The 18,854-nt window shown below is 40.4% G+C and overlaps 1 protein-coding gene across 3 annotated transcripts in view; it reads left to right on the forward strand.

Moving 5' to 3' along the window:
- CELSR1 (cadherin EGF LAG seven-pass G-type receptor 1) overlaps window positions 1–18,854 on the forward strand; it is a 182,691-nt gene that overhangs the window by 129,946 nt on the left and 33,891 nt on the right. For all 3 annotated transcript variants that reach the window (XM_087722171.1, XM_087722173.1, XM_087722172.1), the window contains exons 12-19: window positions 201–375; window positions 2,901–3,042; window positions 4,531–4,651; window positions 5,127–5,310; window positions 8,446–8,547; window positions 10,221–10,315; window positions 12,674–12,883; window positions 15,590–15,773. In XM_087722171.1, coding sequence (XP_087578297.1) covers window positions 201–375; window positions 2,901–3,042; window positions 4,531–4,651; window positions 5,127–5,310; window positions 8,446–8,547; window positions 10,221–10,315; window positions 12,674–12,883; window positions 15,590–15,773 — 1,213 coding nt within the window. The remainder of the gene's footprint in view (window positions 1–200; window positions 376–2,900; window positions 3,043–4,530; window positions 4,652–5,126; window positions 5,311–8,445; window positions 8,548–10,220; window positions 10,316–12,673; window positions 12,884–15,589; window positions 15,774–18,854) is intronic.

The raw sequence follows: 18,854 nt of genomic DNA on the forward strand, positions 1-18,854 counted from the left end.
GCGCTTAAGCAAAAATAGAAGTGAAAGTTTGCTAAGGTCTTTTTGTGATTAAAAGAAAGGAGTGAGTAAAATTGTTTCTCTTTCTCCTATAGCAGCACAGCCCTATGCTTTATATTGGGATGTATTTGTATTTGTATTTATTATATTTGTATTTATTATATTAGTTGGTTATTCCTTTGGTCTCTTTTTCTTCTTTTCAGGGAGTGAGGATGGGAGAAACATCTACAAACGTTGCTACATTGAACATGAAACAGGCAGTCAAGATTAATGTCAAGGAAGGCTGTGAAATAGACAATCCTTGTGATTCCAACCCTTGTCCACTTCACAGCTATTGTAGTGATGACTGGGACAGCTATTCATGTATCTGTGACCCAGGTAATTATGACTTGTAGCAAGTGGATGATAATATCCAGGGTCCTGGACTTCATAGAACAGCATGTTTAAGAATGTTTTCCTATAATTTGGCAGCCAAACAGAAATTCATGCTTATAATCTCATGCAAGAGAATGAGGATAGTAAACTGGCAGGAATTGCCTACATCTGTGATGGTGAACCTATGGCACATGTGCCGGAAGTGGCACACAGAGCCATCTCTCTGGGCACAATAACTGCTTGCCCATTGCTCTTCCAGGTTCTGGCACATGTGCACCAGCCAGCTGGTCTTCGCACACACAGGAGCACAGGAAATGGGAAGAGCACCTCCTTGGCATGCATGTGTGTGCCGGGGAACTGCTCTTCCTGGTTTCTGGCACTCCCTCACATGCATGCGCGCAGTCCCATTTCGGCATTCAATGCCAAAAAGCTTCGCCAACACTGCCCTAGATGTTAGGCTCAAGATTCAGATGGATCTTGACAGACTTGGAACACTGGGCCCTATCTAACAAAATGAAATTTGATGTAGAGAAAAGTGAAATCTTACATTTCGGCAAGAAAAACCAAAAGTACAGATATAGACTGGGTGAAACCAAACTTCTTAATAGCAGTAAATGTGAGATGGACCTTGGAGTCTTCGTGAACAACCGATTAAATATGAGGCAACAGTGTGCAGCAGCAGCCAAAGAAGCCTATGCAATCCTAAGTTGCATTAACAGAGGGATAAGAATCAAGATCAAGGGAGGTACTAATATCACTCTAGAAAGCCTTAGTAAGACCACACCTAGAATACTGCATCTAGTTTTGGTCACCACACTATAAAAAAGATTTTGAGACTCTAGAAAAAATGCAGAGAAGAGCAACCTGTATGATTAGGGGACTGGAGGCTAAAACATATGATGAACGGTTGCAGGAACTGGGCATGAGTGGTCTAGTGAAGAGAAGGACCAGGGGAGACATGATAGCAGTGTTCCAATATTTGAGGGGCTGCTACAGAGAGGAGGGGGTCAAGCTATTTTCCTGAAGGCCAGACAAAGAATAATAGATGGAAACTGAACAAGGAGAGATTCAGCCTACAAATAAGAAGGAATTTTCTGACAGTGAGAACAATCAACCGATGGAACAGAAGTTGCCTTCGGAAGTAATCCTCTGCTACACACCCTTGTGAATGATGCTCTGTAGCTCTGTCTCTTGTTACTTTCTCAAGTATCATCATCTTCATTCTTTTTTGGGGAAGGGGAGAAAATGCAACAATATCTACCCAAACTAAATGAACCCCCCAGAATTTCTTATTTATATTGGTAATAGTTTTAAGTTGAAGAATTTCTGATATCCAATACTTGCCCTGTAACATGAGTGTTGGAAAAGAAAAATATATAATTTATATACAATTGAATATGATCACAAGATTAAACGTGACTGAAATATAAAATGGAATTGTTATTTGCTTAAACTTCAAAACAATTTTAGTTTTAAAAAAGTATTTTAACCTGCTTTATATAATTCAAGTTTTTTCCCCACTGAGTTTTGTTTTGAGCCTTAAACTGCGTAATTGACATGTTAAGCCATATTTACTGAAAAAGTAAATCCCAATAATTATGTTTAATGTAAGGTTTAATAGGGTTAGTACATGCTTCCCATTATGCTACTACAGAGCTTATTTCCAAACCCTTTTGTCTGAGATTATAACTCCTGAACAACTTCTATTTGTGAGGTACTTGTTAGGCATATCATTAAGCCCTTTTTTAAACATTCAAGAAATCAAGAAGCATATTTTAAATTAGTTCCTTTAATATCTTAAGCAGCATAGTACTTAGGTTGCTTCCATACGTGATTGCATAACATTGGATCATCCTGTAGTGTATATGATTTTATTCTTTCTAAACAGAAATAACTTTTTGTTGTTGTTGTTAGTTGCGAAGTTGTGTTCGACTCATCGCGACCCCATGGACAATGTTCCTCCAGACCTTCCTGTCCTCTACCATCTTCTGGAGTCCATTTAAGCTCACACCTACTGCTTCAGTGACTCCATCCAGCCACCTCATTCTCTGTCATCCCATTCTTCTTTTGCCCTCAATCTTTCCCAGCATCAGTGATTCCTTTCTTCTCATTAGGTGGCCAAAGTATTTTGAGTTTCATCTTCAGTATCTGGCCTCCTAGAGAGCAGTCAGGGTTGATCTCCTTTAGGACTGACCGGTTTGATCGCCTTGCAGCCCAAGGGACTCAATGCAGGAGTCTTCTCCAGCACCAGAATTCAAAGGCCTCAATTCCTTGGCCCTCAGCCTTGCTTATGGTCCAACCTTCACAGCCATCCATTGCAACTGGGAAAACCAAAGCCTTGGCTGTATGGACTTTTGTTGGCAGGGTGATGTAGAATAGGAATAGGAATAGAATGGGAACTTCCGATGGCTAGTCAAAAGCGTCTGGATAATCCAAGAAGCATTGTTATAATTTTGTTTATTTCTGAGAATTTTAGAACCATTACTAATGTCTCAGTTTTCTCTGTGCCTGTAACTTTGTCTTCTCAGGGTACTTTGGGACAGACTGTGTTGATGTTTGTAGTTTGAACCCATGTGAGCATGTCTCTACTTGCATTCATAAACCAAGCTCTTCTCACGGATACACCTGTGAATGTGGACAAAGCTATTACGGACAGTACTGTGAAAGCAAGTAAGCAAAGAACTTTGGCGAGTTTTCTTTTCCCTTCTAAATACAGGTAATCCTCAACTTACAGCCACAATTGAGCCCAAAGTTTATGTTGCTAACTGAGAAATTTGTTAAGTGAGTTTTGACCCATTTTACGACCTTTTTTACCACATTTGTTAAGTGAATCAGCAGTTGTTAAATTAGTAACACAGTTGTTAAGTGAATCTGGTTTCCCCACTGACTTTGCTTGTCAGAAGATCACCGCAGGGGGGGGGGGTCACATGACCCCGGGACACTGCAACCGTCATAAATGTGAATCAGTCGTCAAGCTTCCAATTGTAAATCACGTGACCATGGGGATGCTGCAACGGTCATAAGTGTGAAAAATGGTTATAAGTCACTATTTTCAGTGTCATTGTAACTTTGAATAGTCACTCAATGAACTGTTATAAGTCGAGGATTACCTTTACTCTCTACAATCTCTCTCACACACAAACATACATAAAAGTGAACCATTGTGCTCCAAACAAAATATGGAAAAGATAATTTATTTAGTTGTATTTAACTCATACCATTCTATTGTATTTTTCATTGGGAAATTTTCCATGTTGAGTTCAATTCCTAGTAACTGCTTAGCAACAATACAGAAATAGCTTGCCCCTGCCTTCTTCTGGCATGTATGCTTATCTTCCCAGTCTAGCTACAATCCTGGGATTTCCTTGTGTTTTTCCATTTAAGTACTAGCCAGGTCTGACCCTATTCAGTTATGGTTGGCTAGGTGCTATCATACAATTGATGTTGGACAGCAATTTCCCAATCAAGGGGAGGAGTCAAATGGGGAATTAATCTGAAGTTGTTATAAAGGCATAAGAAGTCTGATCCACCCCCTTGAATGCCATTGCCTTTTTTCTAGTCTTTCCCAGGGCAAGCTGCCAGTTTGGGAAGATTCCTGTGAAATAGGCATTGAACAATAAAGTAGCTAGTTTCAATTCTACATGTGTGAGTGGTTGTTTACAGCTGACACAATCTCTAAGAAGTCATCTGTTACAGAAGTCAGAGAACTTCTCCTGAAGTGTGTGTGTATGTAGCAATAGCACTTAGACATATATTACTTTACAGTGCTTTACAGCCCTCTCTAAGCAGTTTACAGAGTCAGCATACTGCCCTCAACAATTTGGTCCTCATTTTACCCACCTCGGAAGGATGGAAGGCTGAGTCAACCTTGAGCCTGGTGAGATTTGAACTGCCAAATTGCAGGCAGCTGGCAGCCAGTAGAAATAGCCTGCAATACTGCACTCTAACCACTGCGCCACTGTAGCTTTATTTCATGAATAATATTTTATAAATTTACGCACACATACAGTATATGAATTTATGAAATGTCAGCACAAGAGGGCAAGATACGCATTGCTATTTTCAGTGAAAGAGAATATCCTTTCCTTTATTGTCTTTACATAATTTTGAAAGAGAGTAGCGATTCTTACATCTTTCTACCTTCCAATTCCTCTGTAGAATTGATTTACCTTGTCCCAGAGGCTGGTGGGGAAATCCTATTTGTGGGCCGTGTAATTGTGAGATCAGTAAAGGATTTGATCCTGACTGCAATAAGACAAACGGAGCATGTCGATGTAAGGTAAGGAACTGATCATTCTTTCCATCACACTTCAGGCTGTTTAGGCAATTCAGAAATGAATAATATTGATGAGATTTGACTTAAATCTCCATACATCTTCAAAACCTCTAGATTCCTTTTTATATCCTTGGTTTTAAAATTACGTTTCAAGGGGGGGTAAAGATTTGGGAGTTGTCTGAATAAGAATTATCAATTTTTATTTCCATGTTACATTTTGAAACTTGAAAAAGTCCAGTTGTTGTGTTACACAATAGCTGGGTTTTTTCAACTTTCAAAATGTAACATGGAAATAAAAATTGATAATTCGTATTCAGACTATAATAATTCCTATTCTGCACAGGGAAAAATATATTTTAAACATCATTTTCCTGGGGGGAAAAAGTCAGGATTTCCTGAGGGTTTTTTTTATAATCCTAGGTTCAAAACATTGCATTACTGGTCGCCTTGACTGACTGGTGGGTTTTCATCTTTCCAGATAAACTATTACCGACCACAGAAAAATGACTCCTGCTATCCATGCGATTGCTTCCCTTCTGGTTCCCATACTCGTACTTGTGACATGGAAACTGGACAATGTCCCTGCAAATCAGGAGTGATTGGACGACAGTGCAATCGCTGTGATAATCCCTTTGCTGAAGTTACACCTCACGGATGCGAAGGTATCTACTTGGTTTGCCGTTGGCTACATTTGAACATTTGTCTCCCCACCCTCCCATTTCAAGCAGTGTTGACTGCCATAGATGTAAATAAAAATTAGATGTATTTTATTTATTTATTTAGTTTGTCAAACATGTACGAGATAACAGGTATAAGTATAAGCATGGACATGAACACAGGAAATGGGTACAAAAATGGGGAGAATAGGACAGGGACGGTAGGCAGGCTGGTGCGCTTATGCACGCTCCCTTTACGGACCTCTTAGGAATGGGGTGAGGTCCACGGCAGAAAGTTTAAGGTTAAAGTTTTGGGGGTTTGAGGATGTAACAACAGATAGTAGATAGATCAGGTAGTAAGAGATCAGGTAGTGCATTCCAGGCATTGACCACTCTGTTGCTGAAGTCATATTTTCTGCAATCAAGTTTGGAGTGGTTTGGGGTTACCTTGACTTTGTATCTGTTTGCCCCTGTGTTATTGCGATTTAAGCTGAAGTAGTCATTGACAGGTAGGACATTGTAGCAGACAATTTTGTTTACTACGCTTAGGTAAGACCTTAATTGGCATAGTTCTAGGTTGTCAGAGGTGGGTTCCTACCAGTTCGCACCTATTTGGTAGAACCTGTTCGTCAGATCTACCGAACCGGTTAGAAGAGGTTCCACCAGTGGACCCGGAAAGCAGGCCACACCTACAGAAGAGGTTCCAAAAAATTTTGAAACCCACCACTGACACACACACACAAACACACACAGACATATAAACAGACTGACAGAAACAGAGAGAAAGAGAAAGAAAGGAAGAAATAAATAAATAAAGAAAGAAAAAAGAAAGAAAAAGAGTGAGAGAGAGATGAAAGAAAAAAAGAAAAAAGGGACAGAGAGAAAAAAGGAAGGAAAGAGAGAGAGAGAAAGAAAACACATGGCCGGCAAGCCACTCCCACCAGGTCACATGGCCAGCAAGCCACTCCCACAAAGGAGGCCACACCCACAGAGTAGGTTCCAAAAATTTTTGAAACCCACCACTGTAGGTTGTCCAAGCCCAAAAGCTTGGGCTTGGTGGTGGCATAAGGCATTAAGCCTGGTGGCATAAGGTATTCTATTGTGAGCAGAAGAGTGGAGTATTCTTCTCGTGAAAGATATAGTCCCTAACATATAAATTTACAACCACAATTGAACCCAAAATTTCTATTGTTAAGTGAGACATTTGTAAAGTGCATTTTGTCCCATTTTACGACCTTTCTTGCCTCAGTTGTTAAGTGAACCACTGCAATTGATAAGTTAGTAACCCAGTTGTTAAGGGAATCTGGTTTCCACACTGGCTTTGTTAGTCAGAAGGTCGCAAAAAGGGATCACGTGACCCCGGGACATAGCAACGGTCATAAATATGAATCAGTTGCCAAGCATCTGAATTTTGATCATATGATCATGGGGATTGCTGGAAAGGTTGTAACTGTGAAAAATGGTCATAAGTCAGTGCCATTGTAACTTTGAACAGTCACTAAATGAACTGTTGAAAGTCGAGGACTACCTATTTCTATTTTTTCCTCATCTACTGATGAAGAATTTGAAATTGAGGATTAAAACGTTTCATGGAATTGGTATTCTCAGGCCTCTGGAAAATAAGATTGGTAGGCACAAATGTTCTTCCTGGCACAAAAATAGGGAATCATTCTGTTGTCTAGACACCAACAGCTTGTGCCCTCCTCTGATCCATTTTTCTTGCTGTGCCATGGGAACAAATAATAATTATATGGAGAAAATCCAAACCAAGCTACATTGATATTGATTGAGAGCTAATAAATCACTTGAGAGTGAAAAGGTTGGACTCTGAGCAGTGAGTTTGTAATCCTTTTTCTAAAAGCTTCAATAGTTCTGATATTGGATTCCTTTGAAACCTCCCTCCCACTTGTTCCCTTCAACACTTCTCTGCTTGGTTTTAAAAATATGCAAAGGACAAACACAGCTCTCCTAGTTTTATATTTGAAGTTTTATATTTATATTAATGAACCTGAAGCATTTTTACATCCATATATAACTACACTTTGTATTACATACCATATTTTTCGGAGTATAAGACGGACCTTTTTCCCTCAAAAAAGAGGCTGAAAATCTGGGTGCGTCTTATACACTCTCTATATATAACATTTTTTGCCTCCTGAAACCCTGCCCCCTTCACCAAAATGGCCGTGCATAGCCTTTAGGAGGCTTTCAGAGAGCTCCTGGGAGCTGGGGAGGGCAGAAATGAGCGAAAAATCAGGCACTTTTTTGCTCAATTTTGCCCCACCCCCAGGAGCACTCTATAAGCTTCCTAAAGGCTATGCGTGCCCCCCCCTTTTTTTTTTTACAAAAACCAGGCGCGTTTTCGTGAAAAATGGGCCATTTTTTGGTTGTTTTTGGCACCACCCTCCAGGAGCACTCTACAAGCCTCCTAAAGGCTATTCATGCCCTTTAAAAAAAAACTGCATACCTCCCATAGTTCGCCATCACTGCTATAGGGCACTGCACACCAAGACAACTAGAGACAAGAACAGTTTTTCCCCGAACTCCATCACTCTGCTAAACAAATAATTCCCTCACCACTGTCACACCATTCACTATGGCTGCATTACTATTACCATTAGTCCTCTCATTGTTCCTATCACCCATCTCCTCCCACTTATGACTGCAGGACTATAACTTTGTTTCTTGCATCCTTATGATTTATATTGATATTGATTGTTTCCTGACTGCTCATTTGTATCCTATGACTATAATTAAGGGTTGCACCTTATGATTCTTGATGAATTTATCTTTTTATGTACACTGAGAGCATCTGCACCAAAGACAAATTCCTTGTGTGTCCAATCACACTTGTCCAATAAAAAATTCTATTCTATTGTATTGTATTCTATATACCTTACACTAAAAGATTATATACACCAATGAGTCTTCTCATCTTTCTAAAACAAGACAAAAATAGTGATTGTTTTCATTTTCTTCTTTCTGCTATTGCTTTTGCTTTGTCTCTGCGTGTGTGTGTGTGTGTGTGTGTGTGTGTGTCGGTCTGTTTCTGTCTCTCTCTGTGTGTGTGTCTCTCTCTCTCCCTCTCCTTCTCCCTCTCCCCCAAAAAATATATATAACTTTCCTTTCAATCCCATGTAGTGGTTTACAATGGATGTCCCAAAGCTTTTGAGGCTGGCATTTGGTGGCCACAAACCAAGTTTGGCCAACCTGCTGCTGTTCCATGTCCTAAGGGATCAGTGGGTAAGTAATTGTGATTATATATATATAAAGTGTTATTGTAGGTTAAGTGTTGGGGAAAATAAAAATTCAAAAAAGTTGGTTGACATATGGAAGAATGTTGTCTATGTAAGCCTGAAGATGAAAGTCTGTTTTGCCCAGACTGAACCTGTTAAGAACATATTAAAAAATCTCTTTTAGATAAAGCAATCAAAATATAAATTTGACAGTTGAAACATAAGAGTAAGGAGAAAAACAAAACTTTTGAAAACTTAATCAGAATCTTCTCTTTTATTCTGCAGCATAATGACATATTTATAATGACATATATAGAAATTCAATTGACCAGTCGAACAGCTTGCCTCCAGAAATCGTGGGCACTCCATCACTGGAGGTTTTTAAGAAAAGATTGGACAGTCATTTGTCCGAGATGGTATAGATCAGGGATGTCAAACTGGATTGCTTCGAGGGCCAGATCAGCATTGTAGTTCTCCATGGGCCAGCTGGGGGGTGGGAGACAGGATGGACATCTCCTGCAGCATCCTTCTGCCCCCCGACCAGGCCCTATTTTTAGCCTGGACGTCCTCCTACAACATCTTGCCAGCCAAAACAGGGCGTGAGAGGTCCCATGCATCCCCCCCCCGCCCGTTTTTGGCCTGAGCAGCCTGCAGCATTTTGCTGGTCAAAATGGAGCATAGGAGGGCCGCACGCAGGCCCGTCCATGCCCCATTTTGGCTGCCAGAGGCACCATGGGCCAGTCCTTTGCTATTTCCAGGACAGCCCCGCGGGCCAGATTTAAGCGCCCTAGGGGTCGGATATGGCCCGCGGGCCCGGAGTTTGACACGCCTGGTATAGATTCTCCTGCTTGAGCAAGAGGCTGGACTAGAAGACCTCTAAGCTCCCTTCCAGCTCTATTCTGTTCTATTTGATGATTTAATTATTTCTTCATTCATTTATATATATCCAACCTGTATTATTTTCACAAATAACTCAAGGCGACAAACATATCCAACACACCTTCCTCCTCCTATTTCCCCCACAACAACAGCTCTGTGAGGTGAGTTGGATGGAGAGAAGATGAATTGTCCAAAATCACCCAGCTGGCTTTCGGGACTAAGCAGGATTTCAAGTCACACTCTCTTGCTTTCTAACCTGTTGCCTTAACCACTAGACCAGGGCTGTCGAACTCACAGCCCGTGGGCTGAATGCATCATGTGCTGGCCACGCCCATGCCCAGTTCAGCGAAGGGCAAAGTCTTGATTCATCACATGATGACCGCCATGATGACATGAGTTTGACACCTGTGCACTAGACCAAACGGACTCTCATTTAACTGGTTAAACGGCCACCAACACCAGCACCATCAAACTCCATCAACATAGCCTCCTGTTGTAAAATGCCCTTTTTAAAAAGTATAATTAGAAGGGCTTTTCACATGTAATTGTACGTAATTGTTAAGCATTTATTTGTGTAATGCAGTGGTTCCCAAACTTGGCAACTTTAAGACTTGTGGACTTCAACTCCCAGAATTCTCCAGCTAGCTCTGAATTCTGGGAGTTGAACTCCATAAGTCTTAAAGTTGCCAAGTTTGGGAACCACTGGTGTAATGTAAAAAGTTACAAGGCTAACTTTCTCATATAAATTAAACACGTAGGTAAAACTTTTGAATTTCTCACTAATTGTTTTTCTTTTTAAAGGGAACGCTGTTCGGCATTGCAGCAGTGAGAAAGGCTGGCTGTCCCCGGAACTTTTTAACTGTACCACCGTTGACTTTGTGACTCTTAAAATCATGGTAAGAGTGGGGTACCTACTGAGCACGGTATTAATTGTCCCATAGAAACTGGTAATATTTTTGGAGAATGTGTCATTTGCAGCTAATCCTTGACTTACAACCAGTTGCTTAGTGACCATTAACAGCACTGAAAAAAGTTACCTGTGACCTGTCCTCACACTTATGACTATTGCAGCATCCCCATAGTCACACAATCAAAATTTAGGCACTTGACAACCTGCATGTATTTATGATGATTACAGAGTTTCAGAGTCAATTTGTCTTCATTTCTGACTTTCCCAGGCAGCGTCCAACAGTCACAGTCAATGGGGGGAGCCAGGTTCACTTAATGTTCATATAATTCATTTAACAACTGCAGTGATTCTCTTAATAACTGGGGCAAACAAGATCATAAAATCAGGTGTGACTCATTTAATAACTGCCTTCTTAGGCATGGAAATTCTAGTAATAGCAATAGCACTTGGACTTATATATCGCTTTACAGTGCTTTACAGGCCTCTCTAAGCGGTTTACAGAGTCAGCCTATTGCTCCCAACAATTTGGGTCCTCATTTTACCCACCTCGGAAGGATGGAAGGCTGAGTTAACCTTAAGCCTGACGAGATTCGAACTGCTGGCAGTCGGCAGAATTAGCCCAGCAGTAATGTACTCTAACCACTGTTGGCTCATTCTAGTTCTAGTTGTGAAAGTAAGTTGAGGATTAGCTGTAGAGGTAGTCCTCAAGCTATGACCACAATTTAGCCCAAAATTTATGCTGCCAGGTGAGAATTTTGTTAAGTGAGTTTTGCCCCCATTTTACGATTTTTCTTGCCACATTTGTTAAGTGAATCACTGCAGTTGTTAAATTAGTAACCCATAGGCTGGATCTGGCCCGCAGGGGGTTTAGATCTGGCCCACGGTGCCTCTTCCAGGGTAAAGGTAGCTCCGGGGGGGGGGGGGATGTGCCTCCCCCCACATGCCCCATTTTTGGCCGCGATGCCCTCCTGTAGCCCTCTGCCAGCAAAAATGGAGCTCAGGGGGCTGCGCATGGGCTTTGTTTTGCTGGCAGAGGGGTGGCAAAACAAACTAAAAAAACAAAAGGAGAAATATGTCCCCTTTTGCATTTGAGCATCCAATTTGACTTTGTTTGTTAGAAGGTCTCAAAAGGGGATCATATGACTCTGGGACACTACAAACGCCAAAAATATGAATCAGTCCAAATGTAAATCAGGTGATCACTGGGGTTCTACAAGGGTCATATGTGTAAACAATGATCATAAGCCACTTTTTTCAGCACCATTGTAACTTTGAATACTCACTAAACAAACTGTTATAAGTCAAGGACTGCCTGTAAATTGCTCACTCAAATCCCTCATGTGAGATTACCCTGTTAGAATTTTGCTGAACCCCCCAAAAATACCAGTACCCATGATTTTTCAGCTCAAGTGGCGGATGAAAACAAGTGTGCAAGCTGTCCCAAAGATGCTTTTTCGGGAGGCAACTGGATTTTCTAGTTTTTTTCTTTGAAGAAAAAACTTTCACTTCTCATCCAAGAATGGAAGAGTTTATATTCCTTGCAGGAATTACATAGCATTTAGTGTTTAGCTATACAATTTGGGAAGAACACCTTTTGAATGGTGTGGAGTAGGAATGGATTTCCAGAGGAGGGAAAATTCAGACTACAGGAACTCAGGGGACCCTAGGACAAAGATAAACCTCCAAGTGCTTCAAGGATCCTTTAAAAGGAAAAGTATAAGAGTATAAATCTTTCCATTCCCCACTATCCTGTCAGAGCTGAAGAAACCTCTTGGATGAGAAGCAAAACGTCTTCAAAGAAAAAACAAGAAAGTCCAGTTGCCTGCTGGAAAAAAAAAAGCACCTTTGAGACAACCATGACCTGGATGACTGAGAATCTCTACAGACAAGCGTGCAAAGCTGCATTGGTGCAAGTGGTGTGCGTAGGTGTGAAACAGTGCCCTCTCCATCACCACTGCCACCACTGTTGGTCCACAAAGCCGGAAAAGTTAGGGACCACTGTTTCAGTGCATATGCAGAGAAACGTGAGCAGAGCATTCATCTCATAAAATTTCTGCCGAAAATTCCAAAAGGTGATATGTGTACAGGAAAAATGCATGTGTTTACATGCAGCAGCAGGTAATCTCCATACACTGAAAGAATACAGTATATTTACATGTAAATCAAACCTACAACTTGGCCTCCATTTCTACCAATACAGGTTTATTCACCAGCTGAGCCAACTGACAAATTGAATCAAAAACGATGAATTGGGCACTCTTTCAAATGATTTAACAAAGAACAAATGGAATCTTTTCCCTGACATTTGACTTTTGCCTTATTTATTTTTTTTTGTTTCGGTCAGAATGAGAAGTTTCTCCATAATGAGACCAAAATGGACAGTGCTAAGTCGGTGCAGATAGCGAAAGTGCTTCAGAATGCCACAAACCACACAAGTTCCTTCTATGGCAATGATGTGAGGATAGCCTACCAGATGATGATCAGGGTGCTGCAATATGAGAGCCAGCAACAGGGGTTTGATTTGGCTGCCACAAGAGATGTGGAGTTTAATGAGGTAAGAAATGTTGAACTGTTAGTGGGAAAGCACAAGGATGTGACACTTAGGCACAACCAGTTGCCAAAATTGTGGGAATGCCGTTGTTTTTAGGGGAACACGGTTGCGCATTATTTATCTAGTAGTACTTTTCAGTTCTTTGACTAGATGAAAGGGAAGCCCTTCTAGGGGCTTCAAATGCAAGGCCCGTGGGCTGGATCCAGCCCTCTTCCAGTGCAAAGGTAGCTCGGGGGGCGGGGGGACATGTGCCTCCCCCACCACATGCCCCATTTTTGGCCACGATGGCCTCCTGCAGCCCTCAAAAATGAAGCTCAGGGGGCTGCGCGTGGGCTCTGTTTTTGCTAGCAGAGGGCTAGCCAAACAAACTAAAAACAAAACAAAAAGGAGAAATATTTCCCCTTTTGCATTTGAGCATCCAAGAAAGGACAGGAAAGGGGAAAGGGAAAGAGAAAGAAGGGAAGATGGGAAGAGAGCAAGGAAGAAAAAATAAGAGGGCAAGGAAGAAGAAAGCAGAATGAAGAGGGAAGGAAAAAGAATAGAAGGAAGGAAGGAGATTATAATGAGAGTGATTGAGGGTCTCAGGGAAGTCCTGCCTTAGCACTTGGCCACCACAGGTGCACACAAGTCCTGTGTCAAGCGCTTCATGGCCATGCCCACTCTGGCCACACCCACCATGGCCACGCCTCCTCCAGCCCTTCAAGGTCAAACACAATCCTGGTGCGTCCCTCAGTGAAACACCCCTGATCTACAGGATTTGGGTTTTTTTTTCTAGTGTCACTTTTAGTGGCAAATCCCTGTTATAATCTCTTTAGCACAATGGAGCAATATATTCATATTTTTAGTCCTCTTTTCTGGGCTGAAGTAGCATTTCTGATAATTTGGTTGTGAAAAAAGGATAGGAAAAAAAGGATGGACCTGTGAGTGGGAAGGGGATGTAAGAATCATTTCCTTCTTTCACTTGTTAGTAAGATCCTGTTAGTACCAAAACAAAACATTTTCTTAATGAGCCCTAGATGATATGGCTTTGTGCAAAAGTGATTTGCAAGATGTTACTCTATAAGAGCTCCAGCATAATGAAAGTGAGATATAACACTCAATGATGTTTGCATGTTTAAAGGAAGACGGCAGATTGGAAATAGACTTGTTCGCACATTTTTCTGGCACTGCAGCCAGTAGTCAGCATTAAAATGTTCTAGTGAATTCCACTGTGCATAGAGATTCTGTTTTTGAGATCTTAAGAATGTGCATTAATCAAAAAAAGTAATCAAATTCATTTGCCAAAGAATCAAGTCACTATGTAACGTGAAGTTTGTTTAACTCATTGTGAAACAATAATCATATGACTATAGCTCTAGTCCTCATTTCTCTAAGCTTTTATAAACTTATAAAAGTCCCTTTCTGGTATCAGATTGCAATAAAAAGAAACATTTTCCCCCAAAGAAACTGTATTTACTTTAGTTGTATTTTTCCAAATTCCCTTAATATTAAATAACCACTTTTAAATAGTAAAAATAGGCCAAATGATGGCTGCGTAACAAAGAAAAAAGATGAAATTGCCTTTTTACAGAAATCAAATACTAAACATTGAAAAATAGCTTGTGTTCCAATTACCCAGCTTGTAATTTTGCATGAATGCCAACAAACATTACATATAGTTTCCATGCTAAGGTCAGGAAAAAACATCTCTTGGTCCATGCAGTTTTTCAGTGCTATGCAGGACTAAGTGCATTGGTAGAGAGATCTGTAGTTTTATGAAGAGATGCTGTGTTGTTCATGCCAATATCTAAGAAAGAAGAGTTTTATTTTTCTATATCAGTAATGGCTAACCTTTTCAGGACTGAGTGACCAAAGCACATGCGCGAATGCATGCCCAAACTCCCCAAATGCATTGCTTGCGTGGCCCTGCGCATGCACGCGCAACCCCCTCACACACCCTGCCACCTCTGTGCATGCGTGCGTGCCCTCCCAATAAAGTTTGAATTTTTTCCTCAATTCACTGACAAAAATTAGTGCTCTTTTAGGTTTCTCCCTGTCGATGTTTTATGGATTTTGAAAAATTAGCTTTCCATTTTAAGTAGTCCTCACTTAATGAGGAGCACTTAATAACCATTTGAAGTTAGGATAGCCTTTTAAAGTGTGTTTTATGGCCTGTAAAACACATTCGACCATCTTAAAATGTCCACCCCCAGCACAGTCACATGACGACATTTTGTGCACTTGGCAAGCAGCTCACATTTAAGATCAGTTGTATCATCCTCTACAACTGTGATTAGCAACTTATAACTATCATAAACCTGGTTGTAAAATCAAGTCAGGTCACATGGTAATCTGATGAACTCAATTTACGACCAAACTTCTGGGCCCACTTGTGATTGTAAAATTGAGAACTACCTATAATGATTAATTGATTATGTGCAATCAAGTTGGTGTCGACTTTTAGAAACCATAGATCAGGGGCAGGCGAGGGTTGCTGATGGCATTACTGCTGGTTCGGCGCGCAAAAAATGAACTTATCTTTTCTTTTATGTATACTGAGAGTATCTGCACCAAAGACAAATTCCTTGTGTGTCCAATCACACTTGGCCAATAAAGAATTATATTCTAATCTATAAAGAATTTCGATTAGGGTTAGGTTCAGCTTCTTTCTACCATAAGTGTGATATTGTTACATTTTTGTCCCTTGGCCTATATTTCTTTTTCTCCCAGAATATCATAAAAACAGGTAGCGCCTTACTGGATCCTCGCACAGAAGACCTTTGGGAACACATCCAGAGGACAGAAGGGGGTACCGCTCACTTACTGAAACACTACGAAGAATATTTTCATAATCTGGCAAAGAACATGAAAAAAACCTATATAAAACCTTTTGTTATCATTGCTGCAAACATGAGTAAGTTCTTGCCTCTAGTGATCTTTTTTTCCTATCAGATGTGACTTTTTAAAAGCAGTTCTTCCTCAAACATGGCAATAGTGCTGGCTGGGGAATTGTGGGAGTTGAAGTCCACAGGTCTTAAATTTGCCAAGTTTGAGAATGGCTGTCTTAAAGCCTCTCTTCAGTGCCTGAAACCTTCCAAGCGTTCAGCAAAACTGCTCTCATGGGGAACCCTTGGTTCGCTTAACAACCGCTGCAAAAAAATGTTTATAAAATTGAGTCAGTCACATAGGTCAGTGGTCTCCAACCCTGGCAACTTTAAGACCTGTGGACTTCAACTCCCAGAGTTCCTCTTTGCTGTCCATTGGCTTTGCTGGCTGAGGAACTCTGGGAGTTGAAGTCCACAAGTCTTAAAGTTGCCAAGGTTGGAGACCACTGACATGGGTGACCTGATTTACAACTGTCACAAATTACTATTGTCATGGGTAGGCCCTGTTGTAACTCGAGGACTATAGTTTATATCCTGCTTTGAAATTACTGAGACCATCCCTGCCAGGGAAGGGAAGCAGTTTAAAAAAGCACTTCCATTTTCTCTCATGAGGCAAAATGACTGTTCCCAAAATAAGTGTATTATGATATCTATGTATATATGTGTGTATATAATATATAACATATATGATACACATACTATATACTCTGTTTCCCCGAAAATAAGCCCTTCCTGAAAATATTGCAATGCAGCAGCAGCCATGAGGTGACCACGCTCGCCATCAGCTGCACCTCAAAAATAATAAGACTTCCCTAAAAATAAGGCCAATTGCTTATTTTGGGGAGTCAAAAGAAAATAAGACCCTGCCTTATTTTTGGGGAAACACAGTATATATTTGTGTGTGTGTAACATACTTGAAAAAGAACAGGAAGGTTGGCTATAGGACAGATATAGCTAAACATTCAATTTCTCCATATGGAGCTAGATACTTTGTCATGATAAAATGTAAAAAGTAAGTAAAGTAAATTAGCAATAGCAGTTAGACTTATATACCGCTTCATAGGGCTTTCAGCCCTCTCTAAGCGGTTTACAGAGTCAGCATATCGCCCCCAACAACAATCCGGGTCCTCATTTCACCCGCCTCGGAAGGATGGAAGGCTGAGTCAACCCTGAGCCGGTGAGATTTGAACTGCTGAACTGCAGATAGCAGTCAGCTGAAGTGGCCTGCAGTACTGCACTCTACTCTAAATTAAAAAAGCAATACAATAAAAAATATAAATGAACAATCCTCCTGTTTATGGTCTTCACAGATCTGTGCAGCAAAGGAAAACTGAAGTGAAATCATAAGCACGTTCACAGTTTTGCTTACTGATTACTTTGCTTAATTCATCAAGTTTCTGAAAGCAAGTGTAGTAGCTTAATGAAGATTATCTATACCCAGTGGTCCAAGTGAGGGGGAAAATTGATAAATGTTAGTGTTTCAGAATCACTCAGCCCTTTGTCAAACTCAACAGCTCTCCGGGATTCCTAACCTATCAGTCTCTTCCACACCATCACCATTTCCACCCTACCACCTGTGGACGATGGTGTGGAAAGGAGAACAAAAAAACAGGAAGATAGACATGTCACTCTCTAAATTCAATAAGCAAAGAATTGCCTCACCGACAGGGAATTCAGCAACTGCTGAGGAATTTGACAGGGAGATTAAATGAGAATGAGAAAAAAGGAACCAAAGAAAATATTTAGGTCTAGTTCTGACATTAAATTTCTGTATTTGTACATGAAGACAAATAGGAGGGCTGGGTGAATGCCACAGTCAACAGATAATTGGCTCTATTTAAGGTCAGAAAATTGCCAGTTATTTTGAGAATGAAATTAGGAATGTTTAGTCCGGAATTTAGTGTTAATGAATTGAGGGGGCTTCCTTCTGTCTGAAGTACAGCTTTAGTTCCTCTCATTTATTGGTTTCAATTAGTATGTGATCTTGTACTAATTTGATCTGCAGAATATATTGTTATAAATCTAATTTGTATCCTCAAGATAGGGGTTTTACTATTTTCCATATGAAGGTAGAAGAATGACTGTTTTCATTCAATGAAAATGAAATGGCTCAAATAGGATTTAAACCCTAGATTTTCTAAACCTCATTTAACTCTAACCAGTACATTTCAGATATGTTGTGATCTATCTTAATACAAACTGGCATTTTTCAAGAGGACAGTTGCAATTTGTGATTATCAAATGCAATGTTGCATTATTTTAGTTGACAGAAAGAAAAGTTGGTTAGAATTGTGAAATTAAAATGGTAATCTGTCATTTGGAAACTGCATGCAATCCTCCCATTTGCAGCCCTCCATGATTCGGTAAAAAAACGTTTCTGGGTTTTATCAGAATGATCTGTGGTATTTTTCGTGGAAGAAAGGCAAAATTAAATGTGTTGAGCCGCTATGAGTTTGGATACTTAAAATTACCATCTATCTCCCCCCCCCCCAAAAAAAACTGTGACATTCATCTTGGAACTTTTAGAGGCAGCCATCCATCATAATCACTTCAAAGTGCAGCCCCCCCAGGCTAAAAGAAGACACCTGCTCTTGAAGTATATTTATTTTCCTACATCCTTATTGCAAAAGACATTTCTCACTGACATCGCTGCTCTACAAAAACACTTAATAGCTTTTCAAGACGCACTGAAGCCCAACGGTAGAACCTTTCCGTTGCCTGCAGAAGCTATGGGGGTTAATCCCTGACCTATTCAAGTAGGGGTGGGAAGAATCTTGCTGAAAACATAAATTAAATGAATAAGTAGTCTGAATTGGTACAGCAACCTGTTCATACTTCTAGACTATGGGGCTGATTTTCGAAGAAATCAGTTAAAGTTGTCAAATATACAATGCTTTCTTAAAAATGCTTAACTATATTTCTGTCCTGGAATATAGCACCACCAAAATGGACAGGTGTGTGAATGTCTTCACACATTTATTTCCAACTTTGAGTCCTTCCTTCCTGAAAAAAAAATCCTATAACTATCATGAAACTTTCTCCCAATATCTCTTTGGTGTAAAAAAACTAATAAAGCATTAAATTTACTAAACTATCACTTGATTATTTAA

This window comes from Thamnophis sirtalis, unplaced genomic scaffold, assembly GCF_051295495.1.
Source record: "Thamnophis sirtalis isolate CommonGarterSnake01/CBP01778 unplaced genomic scaffold, rThaSir2_p1.2 scaffold_9, whole genome shotgun sequence".
NCBI classification, from domain to species: Eukaryota; Metazoa; Chordata; class Lepidosauria; order Squamata; family Natricidae; genus Thamnophis; species Thamnophis sirtalis.